General features: G+C 41.5%; 1 protein-coding gene across 1 annotated transcript in view; it reads left to right on the top strand.

Moving 5' to 3' along the window:
• Positions 1-15121, top strand: part of LOC124553233 — an 84926-nt gene that overhangs the window by 41570 nt on the left and 28235 nt on the right. Inside the window, exon 5 of the mRNA XM_047127123.1 lies at positions 8175-8302. Coding sequence (XP_046983079.1) covers positions 8175-8302 — 128 coding nt within the window. The remainder of the gene's footprint in view (positions 1-8174; positions 8303-15121) is intronic.

The following is a 15121-nucleotide window of genomic DNA, read 5'->3' as shown; positions in this document are numbered from 1 at the left end:
ATATAAGTTCAGATCTCAATTGAACTGCGATGAAGAGTGGATAGGAGTTTAAGAGAATTGTCTGGCAGAATAAATGCGGGAAGGAGTGGGACACTGAAGTGGAGAGCATTCAGGAAATGCCTCTGAATTTCTCTTGGGCTGTAGATATTACGTTGATGAATACCACACAGGCAGTTCATTTGAACAGGAATGGACGTCTATGAAAAGGGCATCACAGAAGTTGGACAAACAAATAACTGGCAACCAATGCTGTACAATCGCAATAAAGTCATGAGATGTTCAATTGAATCTTTTATTAGAGCATGTTACGCGTTTCGGGATTACACCCATTTTCAGACATATGATACAAAAAAGTACAAAACATAAGCGAACAGCATACTCAACACGTTTCAACGTTACAGAAAATGAGATGTGATCATATGAGTTACATACCGCAAACTTCAACTCCTTCCTACCCAACCAGGCGTACAGCCTTGACAATTCAAAGAAAGTGTCGAATAATATATGACTGCGGCTCGAGCAGTCTTGAAGCAGAGCGTATACTGACGCTAAACAAGTCAACCAGCAGCGAAGTGCCCTCGGTAGGGGATGCTGTATGGTTTACATGTAATTTAAGAACAATATGCTCATCATATAAATCTAACAGGGTGTAATTACGACTAGCAGTCAGAATAGTACTTCTGTACACGTTAACACTAAAAGTTTTTTAATTTTTTTTTAAACTCCAATTTTTTTTTACATTGCCATACTATGCCTATAGCCAGTAGTGGCCCTAAACACAACTCAAACCATATGTCAATATAAAATAAATAATAGGGAGGGGGGGGGGGGAGTTCCTTGGTGAATAAACCTTTCAACCTCTCAAATCTCTAAAAGAATACCACCAAATTAAATATAACCAACATTATCCATCATAAACTAAAACCCTGTGACCAGCTCGCGTATACAAACGTCTTAGGCGGCATCTGTTATAGCCAACGGCAACCACATCGGCGGAAGCCATCCGCCTATCGAGTTACAGCCAAGTGATACTCACGGGCCATGATTGCCCAAACAGAAGCCTTCAACAGCAACTTACACCCCTCTACCACACGGAAAAAGTTTAATGGTGAGGGGAAGAGCATTTTCATAAAATCCCAAAAGATACGTGGGCTATACCTCATACATTCCTTATAGAAACTAGTGGCACGACAATTGCCCGAGTCCCACCTATGCTATCCGCATACCGGAGAGCTATAGATTTTTAAAAAACAAATACAAAACATTAAAACTTTTAAAACTTTAGTCTAAAATCAATAAAATAAACCATGGTGTCACCAAAGAACACCCAAAGGGCACGGCGGTGAACAAATCTGTAAATGCCAACCTATATGCCCATCTAACTTTCCCTGTATGACGTTAAACTAGCCAACCACTAGGCAAAAAACATAGCTTATCATAACGGTACGTGGACAGAACACCACGAGCTCCTATAAGATACACAGTCATACTTCTAATGAGGAGATAATAGATACCAAGTTCAAAATAGTATCCATTCAAACAAGCCAGAAAACCAGTTGTTCCCACCGGAAGCCTGTTTATTAAATACTGGGTGTGCAGCGTGCTGTATACGCGCGTAGATCTCCAGATCTTCAAAGTTATCTAAAATCTTCCCTTTAGGTTATAAATGCTGAATTCTTAGGCTATCTTCTATCAGGGCCCGCTTTTGGCCAGTCTCCCTCATATGGCACCCCAGCCCACTATTATTACTATAGTGGCAAAATCCCTACCCGTCTGGCTAATGTATGTCCCAGCACATCCCCCACACTTACATTCGTATATACCGGATTGCTTAAACTTATCTGTTTTCCCTTCGTCCTTATGTAGTAATATTCCCCCAACTTCTTTTTTGTATGGTAGCCTACGCGAACGACAGCCTCCCTGAATGTTCTAGTTATTTTTTGGCAACATGGTACAACATATTCCATTGACAGAAACTTACTATTTAGTTTTTGGCGGCCTGACTGCCGCGTCTTGTTAAGAATTTTAGCTCCAAACGCTCGTATAAATTTTTCCCAGTACCCGTTAGCCCGTCGTAATTACACCCTGTTAGATTTATATTCTGAGTATATTATTATTGAATAACTTGTGAATGCAGCGCCCCGACACTTTCTTTGCATTGTCCAGACTGTACGCCTGGTAGGGTAGGAACGAGTTCAAGGTTGAGGTATGTAACTCATATGACCAGTTCTCATTTTATGTAACGTTGAGATGTGTTGAGTGTGCTGTTCACTTATGTTTCGTACTTGTTTGTAACATATGTCTGAAGATGGGTGTAATTCCGAAATAAAAGATTCAATTGAACATCTCATGACTTTATTGCGATTGTACAGCATTGGTGGCCAATTATTAACATAAAAATTATCGCAGGCCTCAGACGGGATTTTATGTCCTATATATCAAACAAAGATAGATATAAGGAGCTAACAGAAAAGAAACCTTGTCAAACAGAAAAAAACACTGCAACTGATCGGTAAATGTAGAAGGTGCAGAAACGTTCAGAGGAACACAGGAATACAGCAGTATAAGTCACTTGGGGACGAAGTAACTAGGGGTAGATGTGAAACCAAAGCGAAATGGCTGTTGGAAAAATGTGAAGAGAAAGAATAACACATGGGCGTCTGAAAGATTTATTCATTGTACAGATTACTCAAAAGAACATTTGACGTAATCTTTAAGAGTGCATCAGGAGCCGGCCATGGTGGCCGAGCGGTTCTAGGCGCTACAGTCTGGAACCGCGCGACCGCTACGGTCGCAGGTTCGAATCCTGTCTCGGGCATAGATGTGTGTGATGTCCTTAGCTTAGTTAGGTTTAAGTAGTTCTAAGTTCTAGGGGACTGATGACCTCAGCAGTCAAGTCCCATAGTGCTCAGAGCCATTTTTTTCCATCAGGAATTCCACTGTCAAATGCAGAGGAGAGTGTAGATAGATGGAGAGAGTAAACTGAAGGCATCTACGAGAGGAAAGACCAGTCTGATGACTTGACAGAAGAAGAAATGAGAATCACAACGCAAGGCACTGGAGATCCCACATAAGAGTCAGAGCTTAACACAGCTTTGGAAGGCATAAGCGATAGGTAACATACCTTCAGAGTTTCCGAAATCATTGGCAAAAGTGTCAACCAAGAATTATTGAAGTTGGCGTCTAGAATATACGAGAATGGTGGTATACCATTAGACACAACCATGAAGATAAGAGCAGAAACTTGCAGGGCTATCGCACAACTAGGATAACACCTCATGTATGGAATTTGTCGACAGGACTAATATATACAGAGGAATGGAAAAGATAATAGAGGATATGATAGATGACGATCATTTTGACTGACAGAAGGCTGATAGCACGCGAGAGCGGCACGTCTGACATTGTAACTGATGAGGGAAGCAAAACTTGGAAAATAAAATGGACACATTCATAGGCCCTGAAAGGAAAAACATCCGGAAATGTAAAATTCTGCAAAATGTTCGGAATATTGAGAAAAATAAGAGTAAGTTGCAAAGAAAGACAGGTAATACGTACAAGAACCAAGAGGGAACAATAAGGTTGCATGACCAAGAACATAATGCTGTCCCATCGTCCTACCAAAGTATTTGGTATGTTCCATTCTTCACCGATTCTGCTGAGAACCTCATCATTTCTTTTCTTATCAGTCAATCTAATTTTCGACATTCTTCTCTAGCACCACATATCAAACGCTTCAGTTCTCTTCTGTCCCGGTTTTCCCACTGTCCATGATTCACTTTCATAGAGTATTGTGCTCCAAACTTACAATATGAGTTACTCGTCCTCCAACTAAAACCAACATTTAATTGGATAGATAAAAAAAAACTACTCACCAAGCAGCAGCAGAGCACACACATAAAAGACTGTTGTGATAGACAAGCTTTCTGGCCAGTGGCTCCTTCTTTCGGTAGGAGGGTTGAAAAGGAAGGAAGAAGGGTGAAGGAAAAGGACTGAAGAGGTCTAGGAAAAGGGGTAGATTTTGGGAAAGTCACCCAGAACCGCAGGTCAGGGGAGACTTACCGTACGAGATGAGAAGGGAAGACTAATTGTTGGGGACTGCATCGGACGAGATTTGAAAACCTGAAGCTTAAAGGTAGAAGACGAGGTGATATGTACGACACAGATTACTGCTAAGACATTTACCATAAGTTATGAAGAGTAAGAAGCTAAGTGCATTGTACATAACAGAGGTGGGATGGGCGGTGAAAAATAGATGGGAAAGACAATGAAAGATGCAGGAAACTGAAATGGAGTGAAGCAAAGAGCAGTTACACTGATAAAAAGCTGAGCGGCGAGAACCAAGGACATGTTGTAGAGCTAGTTCCCACCTACAGAGTTCTGGGAAACTGGTGTCTGGGGGAAGAATCCAGATGGTGAAACAGGCGCCGAGGTCACGAATGTCATGCTGTAGAGCACGCTCTGCCACAGGATATTGTGAGTTGGCAGTGTATACCCTCACCCTATACCCATTCATCCTAACTGATAATCTGATGGTAGTCATGCCTATGTAGAGGGCTGAACAGTGTTATAATAGCTGGTATATGACTTGTGTCGTTTCGCAGCTGGCTCTCCCTTTGATAGAATATGTTTTGCCAGTTACAGGGCTTTTATAGGTGGTGATAGGAGGACACACTATTATTAACTTGTGATCACTGTTTTAGCAGTAATCTCTGTCTTGCAAGCTCTCAGGTTTCCAAATCTTGTCCGATGCAGTCCCCAACAATCAGTCTTTCCTTCTCATCTTGTACGGTAAGACTCCCTGACCCGCTGTTCTGGGTGACTTTCCCAAAATCTCCCCCTTTTCCTAGACCTCTTCAATCCTTTTCTTCACCCTTCTTCTTCCCCCCTCAACCCTTCTGCCTGAAGAAGGTGCCACTGGTTCCAAAAGCTTGCCAATCACAACAGTCTTTCATGTGTGTTCTGCCGCTGCTTCGTGAGTTGATTCTTTTATCTATCCTATTAAATAATTTTATGAATAATTGTTTGTTTTCGTTGTTACAAAACTGACATTTGATGTTAGTTGACTTCGTTTGGCCAGGAACATTCGCTTTGAACGTTCTTCTCTACTTTTTATGTTCTCTTTAACTTGTCCATTATGAGTTACTTTTTTCTCGAGGTAGCAGAATTCTTTCAGTTGGTCTAGATCCTCGTCTACAGTTCTGACCTTAAGTTGAACACTGATCCCATTTCTGCTAGAGTTCATTAATTTAGTCTTTCTTCGGTTTAGTCTTAATTCATAGAGTGTACCCTGTCATTGATAGCCTTTCAACACGAATTTTAATTCCATTTCTGAACCTCTCATTCCTACTTCGATGTACAGATTGAATGGTAGGGGCGATTACATTTATGTCTTTCACCTTTCCTAATTTGAGCTGTTATTGGTCTTCCTGTTTTATCCTCTTGTTTGATGTACATATTGCACGTAACCCTTCTTTTGCTAGAGGTTACACCCATTTTCCTGAGAGTTTCGGAAATCCTGCATCATTTTAAAGTATCGTGGCATTTTTATCTAACTACAAATCCTACGGACGTTTCTAGATTTGTCCCTAAGTCTCGCTTTAATCATCAATCGCCAACCCAGAAGTCCTTCTCTGATGCCTTTACCTTTCCTAAAACCAAATTGATCGTAATCTAACACTTCCTCAATCTTCTTTCTCCTCTTATACACATATTCTTGTCAGCAACTTGAGTGTGAGAGCTCTTTAGGTATTTCTGCAGATGTTCTCGCACTTATGTGCCCTTGTAACATACAGAACTATATGAATGATATTTTACAGAGATACTGATTGTTTATCTCGAGAACCAATTTGAATAATAATTTGGCTTCCAAATTTCTCAAGAATTTTCGAAATTCCTAAGAACTGTTCCACATGCCTTCCACATGATTTGATCGCGAGTCTTCCTAACCCCTGTTTGTTTCTGTGGGCTGCAGAGCTAGGCATCTCGACGACCGCTGCTTCCCGTGAAGTCTCACGAGGCCACCTGAGGACAGAGCAGCGTCGACCTGACCGCCACAGTCAAAAGCGACTCCCGCCGCTGAACACCACAGAACGCCCTACACTATGCTGCTTGTGGTGTGGTGTCAGTGGTAGCCACAGATCTCAACCCAGGTTACACCGGTCTGTCTGTGATGGCTGGTAAACTTCTCAGCTCTCTGTTGTCTCCACCCCAACCTGTGGCTATACATTCTGCAGTCGTTGCCCTACAGCCAGATGCCAGTGTAATGTGTCGGTACGATGCTCTCAAGTCCCTCATGCCGATGATTCGTTTTTTTACGGAGACATAAAGATGCACGTTCCTTCGACCTTCTCTTTTGCGATTTGCCGCTGAGTAATCCCAATAGCATTAGGAACACAATAAACATCGTGTACACGCATCATTCTCCATCTGTAGCAATCTCTTTTCTGTACTGAAAATAAGCTCGCATAAGGACGAAATGCGAAAAATTTCGCACAGGCATAAAAATAATGCAGTATTTTTCTTAAAGACGTCGTATCTGCCATTAACTGTAACATTATTTGTTTCCACGACTACAGTTTCGATCCTATGCCCTTTATACAGGTATATATATATAACCGAAAAGTGAAGGGCAGATGGCATGTATAGGACGCCACTATCATCCCATACATGAGGCAGTTATATTACAACAAGTGCTATAAACTGTACATCACTTGCATTGGGCCACTGGAGGTGTCAAACTTTACGAATCTTCTGATGTGTGTATATCTCACTGTTGTCTCTGTATGTTGAGTCTCCTAACTCCGAGTGTACATCAACTTTAGATGAGCGTAAGGATCATAGTTATGGCATAAGGTAAATTTATTGTTACTGATGTTAACTTCACTAACATGAATCCCCCCAAATCACTGTTCATGTTGTTTACATGACAACTGAGGCGGTTGGTGGGGAACATATTCACAAGTCGTTTCTTCTTTGTTCTTAGCAGTGATTATACATCCCACAGTAAACGTTTTGTATCAGAGTATCAACATCGTGATTACGATACAATCATTTGGTGTAAAGAAATAAGATAAGACATTACTTTATTATGATGGGGCGTAATAGTACATATGGTATCCATCGTCAAAGGCTTGCAGTAGCTTGGCTGCTCATGAAACCATGGCAGTAATAATCATATATATATATATCATTTTACATATGTAGTCTTTGTACCATATTACATCACAAAGGCATAAATCGCCTTCACAACTTTCGTACATGAATTGATCCACTGGACAAATAAAAAGAAAAAGGAGTACAAAAATGAGATAAAAACATGTGATTGGATACTTGTCACAAATTACAGAACATTATGTGTATCACCATGTAATTGCGGTATGTACTGTTAATATGTAAGGTATTGTACCAGTACAAATATAGTCATACATTTCCATGGTCCTTAGAACGTTTAGGCCGAGAATGGCTTTTTCAGCTACACTTGCAAAACACCTTATTCATTTTTTTACTGAATTATTAAAATGTATTACTTATGTTAAAATAAATACACCCTAATTATAAATACGTGTATGAGTGGACGTAATTCTCCTCATTTCTATACATATCATACAACTCACGGGAAACGTCGTAAAGACTACTCATATTATAAAACCAGCATAGACACGATTCTGTGCAAATCGTTACGTCCTATGCTTCTCAGTAAGTCAAAGTCAAATAGCCGAACTATACATCCTCATTAATGTTACTTCCTATTATTAGCACATAAAACTGACTGGAATTTATCTCAAGATCTCTTATTTCTTAAATCTGTCTTATTGTTGGGCAAGCCGTGTGGGTGATTTTTGAAATAGTTGTATATTTCCACTTCTTCAGGTATTTTGATACTTCTACCCTTAGGTTAATTTTTATTACTGGATCTACGTTAGGTGGTGGTACTCCTCTCTCTTTGCTTGATGTGCTCTTTAAATTTGTCGCTGGAATATGAGCTTTGTAAAGTCCGGTCTAGGTGTCCGTGCTGTAACTCATACGATTACTGACATTGTGTATTGATCTAGTTTCAAAAGGTAAATCCTACCTGCATACACTTTGTGGGTGCAGAAAGTGAAAGCTGTGCTTCCTACAGAAGTCTGATCCACTAGCTTGTTCACCAGTCCGTCGTCTCCCATCTTGTGCAGAACTGCAGGCCCAGGCGGCTGTTTTCCGGGAACGACTCTCCAGCTACTGGCGGGACTTGGCGCAGCTGCTCTCACTCGATGCGACCCTCGCCTCGCAGCTGTTGGTTCCCCTCGCATTCGAACGAATGGTAAGTGGAGTTTTCTTCCTCCTCTTATAAACTGTATTGTACGTACAGGGGGTGAGAAAATGACACACACCACCTGGTCAGTTCTTGGAGAGTGTTTCCCAGTTTACCTTCTTCACACTGTAGCTATCTTTGGCTCTCCAGTTCTAATACTAAACATCTGGAAGAATTCTGAACCAACCTCTACTTCTGTGAGCCTTTTGGGGCTATGATACAGGGAGGCTAAGCTCGGAATGGTTAGAGATCGAAGAAAATCATCTGTATCTTTCTTTTCTCGTATTTGCTAGCTACTTCTTTAACAGAATCAGATAACTTTGCATCCAATCCTGCTTTACAAGCTGAAACATGTTAGCTTCATATTTAGTGGAGAGTGGTCTAGAGTCTCAGTGTGGCATTTCAAGTCTCCATCAGCATCTTCTCTTCCTAAGTATCTCTACTCCATATGGAAGGCCTGTAAAATTACTTCTCTCAACATGGAGGTTCGTCAACTTCAAATCTCGTAATGAACCTGTATACATGCCACATAATTTATACAGTTAGTTACAACTGCTCAAACTCTTCCCACCTTAACATTCACGCGACAAGACGATAGCGCAGCTGACACTTGTGGCTCGACGCCATTGGTGGCCCCCTGTGCTCACCACTGCGAGCCAGCACTGTCCGTGTGACACGGCAATGCCCCAGCCGCCGCAGCCACAGAGGACGCGCGACGATAACGAAGGTCCACCAGTTAGCGCGTGTTCCGTCAGCGAGTGGTTTTGTTAAAGGCACTGTGCTACTACAGTCACAATCAGAACATTTTATGAATATGTCAAGGCCAAAGAAAACCTCTGTCAGACTGACCTAAGACCGGATGCTGCTTTCTGAGAGCATTCATCTTAGTCGTTAGCCTTTCTGCACGTGTCTCGTGGCCTAACTCGAACCATTGTCGAGTCTGAATTCTCTGTCTATGATTTATGAACACTACACCAGTGATTTTCCCACTACCGAGAATAACAGCTATGTGGTCTTAACACATACACTGGACTCGCATTCGGGAGGACGACGGTTCAATCCCGTGTCCGGCCATTCTGGCGTATGTAGCAACGTGCCAGTCCCTAAAGTATCGTGTGAGCCTCATTTTGGATCCTTTGAGAAGAGAATTACGCGATACCTGTTTTAGTGAACTGAAAAGGTCCTGGGTAGATTAAATCTTTTTCCTATAAATATTACGGATGTTTGCTAGATGGTAATTTCAAACATTGATAGTTGCGGGTTCCGTATTTAAGAATGGTTTCTGCCGACATCGTATCATGTCCTGTCATTGCATCTAGTTTTCGTTACCATCATCCATGCATTTCACTGCAGCAAAGGCAATTTACCTGATACGTATCCAATATTTTGTAGTTAGTACCTCACAGCTTCCGAGAATGTTTAAAGGACGACTTCTTTATTACATTTGCGGTGCAGCGACGCTTCGTTGATCATACACTGCACCTGCTTAGGAAAAGTGTAATTGCGAAAAGTTATTCCGTGAAACCAATGTTGTACAGATAGTTTCGATTTAAAGACACACTTTGCTTTCTGAATGAAACTTAAGTCTTCAGACAGCTGCAGCAGTCTTGAGGTATTCGTATTCGAGATAATTCCTCTCGTGGTTCTTCACTACAGCCCCGCAGAGTAGTACGGCAAAGCGTGCTGTGGCCCAGGTAACGACGCCGCTTACGATTTTGACCCTGTGCCCCTGGTAACTGGGCTCTCACATAATACTGTGTACAAATATGTATGTATGTATGTATGTTCAGAATAGTTCAAATGGCTCTGAGCACTATGCGACTTGACTTCTGAGGTAATCAGTCCCCTAGAACTTAGAACTGCTTAAACCTAACTAACCTAAGGACATCACACAAATCCATGCCAGAGGCAGGATTCGAACCTGCGACCGTAGCAGTCGCGCGGTTCCAGACTGAAGCGTTTAGAACCGCTCGGCCACACCGGCCGGCGTAGATTAGGTCTAGATGGCAGAAAGCGCAGTGGCGCCATGGCAAGGACGACGGATTCAACGTATTGGAAGGTGCAGATTCAAAAGTATGCACCACCTTCCAATTCACTGCTCCTGCAGAACGTGGGAAATTCTGAATTTTATTTTTCGTTTTCTATACTGCTTATCGACGTACGGGTAAGAGTCGACTGCAGCCACGTGTCACCACTGCAGTGAGTTTGGGTTTGTCTCTGCGCTGCACCCCCTACTGTGTGGACTCGGCCCGTGTCGCTCGCTGGCCTCCCTCGCCCTGTGTTGCTGTGACGCCCACAGCCGGGCTGTCGGAAGCGCGAAGCGGCTCAGACCGCAAACGGGATGTTAGCTGCCCGCTGACCGCTAACCGCATGCTGTCACAGCGAGGACGTGACGCACGTCCCACACTCACACACAAGTAAATGCGTGCAGTATTCCTGGCGCACATCCGCAAAGCTCTACTTACGCAAATACGAATTGGAGGCGATAAATCGCGATCCCGTCTAGAATTGGTCGGCCATGTATGTATGTATGTATGTAAATTTAAAATATATTGTATTCGAAAAGGATTCCTTTTATCTCGGGCTCCTGCCATCAATATAAAACTGATAAAGGAGGTATTTCATTCAAAAAATATGAAAAAGAAGAGCAACTGTATTGTGAAAACAACTGAAAGCTTTTTAATTTCCATTTTTTCTCGTATTTGTGATATACGTAACAGTTTTGTTATTTCGTAATTGATTCATTACAATATACACATTCTTTTGTGAATAAGGTAATTTTTCAATTTCCAATGTCTATTAAACACTTATTAGTAACTCAGAGAGAGAGAGAGAGAAGTTTTCAGTGTGTACATACTTAGAACAGCAACAGCAATGGCAGCTCAAAAACAATACACACACACACACACACACACACACACACGCACCATGAACATATAAAATACTTTCTTTACACGGATGCATATTGTACATGTTCCACACGAAATATATACTCTCTCTCTCTCTCTCTCTCTCTCTCTCTCACACACACACACACGCACACATGGACGCACTCAGTGTGCAATGAAACATTCGTAATCTCAAACATGCAGTCAGAACTGTGACAAACAGCTCATCAAACTATTCCACACACACCCAGTTAAGTGGAACACCTTTTTACTAACAAATAAACCCACCCAGACACATCAGTAAATAGTCTGGGTGCAGCAGATTTCCACACCTATGCCCGCCGATGAACCACTTGTGATCGTGATAGGACACCCCTGCTTCCAGCTGGAATTGCAGTATATACCTCTGTATATAACCTCAGTCGGAAGGTCTCCTGATAAGCATTTGTGGTGCAGCGCCAATGACCTAGAGGAGGCACCTGTTGAAGTCCCTGAACGTGAAAGTCTTTCAGACTGAGCAAATCGCCGTCTCTGTCATGCAGACTTGTGGGATAGTCCAGCTCTACCTCTAGGACATATCCCTCAACAGCATCAGCAGCCACATATTTGATCCCTTTCCCCAGTCTGGTCATTTCCCCTTTGGACATCAATGAGAGCCCTTGAAAAGGGAGTCTTTGTTGCACGGTTTGCCTTTAGAGACAGTTTACATCCAGGTACAGGAGAAACTGAAATCGTCAGACAACCTGTACTCCCCCTCGATTATTTGCAAGTTATTTGCCTTGGCATACCTGCGCACACATTGGCAAAGTCACTCGTGGACCGCATGTTCCAGGAAGACATGCATTTCAACGTTGGTCAAGAATCCGATGCTGGCTTGTGTCTTTCTTAACATGGCATCCCACGAAATCTCAGTCATATGCTACAGAACTTCTCGAAGATGTTGCCGGTCAGATGTACATTCGTGTTCATCATTTTACATGTTCTGATAAATCAGAGATGCCGAAGTCCTGCTGTTCATTCACCAAGTGCCCGTTCTTTCCATTCATTATGGAAATGCCTCTTAGTTTACTAGAGAATCCAGATATTCGTATGGAAAGACCCCTTCTCCATCACAAGTTGAAACTCTTGAAACTCTACATCATCGAGATAAGTGGCTCCCTTTGCTAAGAATATCTCCAGGACGCGTTGGTTCAGCAAATTTCTAAAGAGACGTGGGCATGAAGCGTTGTGAATCCAGGAAGTGGTGTGATCCTCTTTCAAGCGGCATGTATTTGTCAACGGTGTCAGCAATGACACTGATCTTATCATCCTGCTACCCAGACTCGTCAAAGTGCTGAACTAGAAAGTGGGCATCATGCTCACTGAAATTGTGGAAAAGATGGCTGTGTGCTGTGGCAGATGGTACTTAAAGTTACATGGGTTGTCAGCTGCACTTTGGGACTTCCCCGTTACGTGGCAACAGTCTCTACAGGGAGCTTCCTCACCTCTGTCCAGTCACAGTCCCCAGATATAACGATGAGCTGCCTGCTTGTACAGTGCATCATTCTCCTTCACGTTGGTCATGAGGACGTTTTCACTATAAATGTTATAAACATCCCGTACAAGACTTTCAAGCTCAGTGAGCAGCCATCTCGCACTATTCCCTTGACATAAGATTTTAATTTTAGTGCACAGAACTTGATGGGTAGCCACATATCGTATGCATCATTTTGTGACAGTGATACGGGAGGCAGAGGCACCACGTTCACACTGTACCACAGGAGCTAGGAGGCGCTCTAAATCGACGTAAACGACAAAGGGACAGAAGTGTTGGTGAGAGGCATTCTTAAACTTCGAGAACCGTTTATCCTAGATAAGCATTTCCACACGTATTGTTTCCTGGCTCTAGCAGTCAATCAGGTGTCTTTCAAGATACATGCTCTTGGTAAACGACTTGAGACATCTACAGCAAAAATATCTTGCTCCTTTTTTGTTTTCATTTCAGAGGAACGTAGGTGGGACATGCATTTTATCGAAACGTTGTGTTGCTTATCGTCTTCAGAGATTAGCAGCAGGTCTACACTTTTTGGATGTTTCTCGGCTAATATGGACAAGAAGAGGGGACCACCTAATTTACGCTCGACTTCTTTGTCGATGTGCCACACAGTGTATTAATGTTTGTCTTCTTCTTATGGCTTTCCTACATTCGGCCATAAACGAGAAATTAGAACGTCACTGGACATCGGTTGTTCGTTGTGTATCTGTATGCCCTGTATTTTTTGGTTAACTTCTATCATTAGTGAGAAGCAACCATGGAAATCAATTTAAATTCCTCTCTTCATGATTCTGGGCATTAGGATGCTTTTTGTTAGCAGTATATACTTTTGAAGAGAGATGTAACTGGACCCCACAATAAGTTGATCAAAATCTTATGAACTTAAATCAAGGCAGAGCATACAGCTGAGTGTCTTACAGGACCCCCTTTCCTGCACCTCAGAAAAGTGACTCAGTATGACCACTCTGGTATCGACTCAGCCCATGATGTCACGACAGCTCTCCCCCTAACTTGGGCAATGCTCTTCCCCTCAACAACATGTCGAACTCCTAATAACTCTGCACACAAGAAGGAGAAACAGACGCAGTTGATAAGTATCTAAGGAAGGAGAAATAAAAATCCGTATTCGTATAATAATAATAATAAATTCTGAGTACTTACAAGTAAAACTGCTGTTATGTTCATTACTGGAATACACTTCCAGCAACTCATCATCAGTGGGCATGTTTGTCATTTTATTATTATTTATTTTATGGCCTTCATTGGACCACTGTAGTCAAAAATACAAAGTTCTAAACAAGTTGTTACACATGGATACAATCTGGTTCGACAATAACTTAATATATTTAGGTAATATAATTATTAGACGCTATTCTTATATGAAAGGTGTTTTGCTCTTCTGTCTGCCCAATATTTCTTCATTCTTTCAGATATTTTCTTTCTTTCTTCATCTGAGACAACTCTTCCTGTACTCCTTTTATTGATTTTCATTTGTAGTCTGGTTTGCGGGTCTTGCAGTATTTTGGTTTTCTCTGTCTTGTTTTTTAGGTCATCTACTGTAATTTGAAGTTCTTTTATATCTTCCTTAATTTCTGTGATCCATTTAATGTCGCTCTTGCTATTCCACAATTTTTGTATTATTTTTTTACTAATTCTGTTTTCTGGAGTTCTCATCAGATGTCCAAAGAATGAGATGCGTTTCTTCCTGATTGTGCTCATGACTGGTTCTATTTTCTTATATACTGTTTCATTTGATGCTATTCTCCAGTGTCCATTTATTTTATACTGTTTATTTATACATGTCCTAATTATTCTTCTTTCTATTTTTAGTATTCTGTCAATTTCTGCTGTATTAGTTGTTTTGAAGATAGTTTCAGCTGCATATGTTATTTCTGGTTGTGTAACTGTTTTATAGTGTTTTAATTTTGCATCTATAGATAGGTTTTTTTTGTTGTATGTAGTTTTGGTAATGTAATTTGCATAGTTCAGTTTTTTTATTCATTTTGCCATGATGGCTTCTCATTTAGATTGTATGTTATTATTTCGCCTAAATATTTAAATTTATCAACAATTTTGATTTCCTGTTCTCCTATTGTAATTTTGTTTCCAAGTGGTGGATCAGTTAGCATAATCTCTGTTTTTTCAAATGATATTCTAAGGCCTACTTTCTCTGCTATTTCTTGTAGTGATTTCACTTGTTGCCTGGCTTCTTGAACGGCGTTGGCTAGGAGAGCAAGATCATCAGCGAATCCCAAGCAGTTTAAGCTAATATCATCTTTTGCACTTCCAATTCTTATCCTCTTTGGATTGTCCTTGTACCATTCTCTCATTATGTATTCCAGTGCACAGTTGAAAAGTAATGGTGATAGGCAGTCACCTTGTCTTAAGCCTGTTTTTATAAGGAAT

This window comes from Schistocerca americana, chromosome 11, assembly GCF_021461395.2.
Source record: "Schistocerca americana isolate TAMUIC-IGC-003095 chromosome 11, iqSchAmer2.1, whole genome shotgun sequence".
Taxonomy (NCBI): domain Eukaryota; kingdom Metazoa; phylum Arthropoda; class Insecta; order Orthoptera; family Acrididae; genus Schistocerca; species Schistocerca americana.
This window is presented reverse-complemented; position numbering and strand designations above follow the sequence as displayed.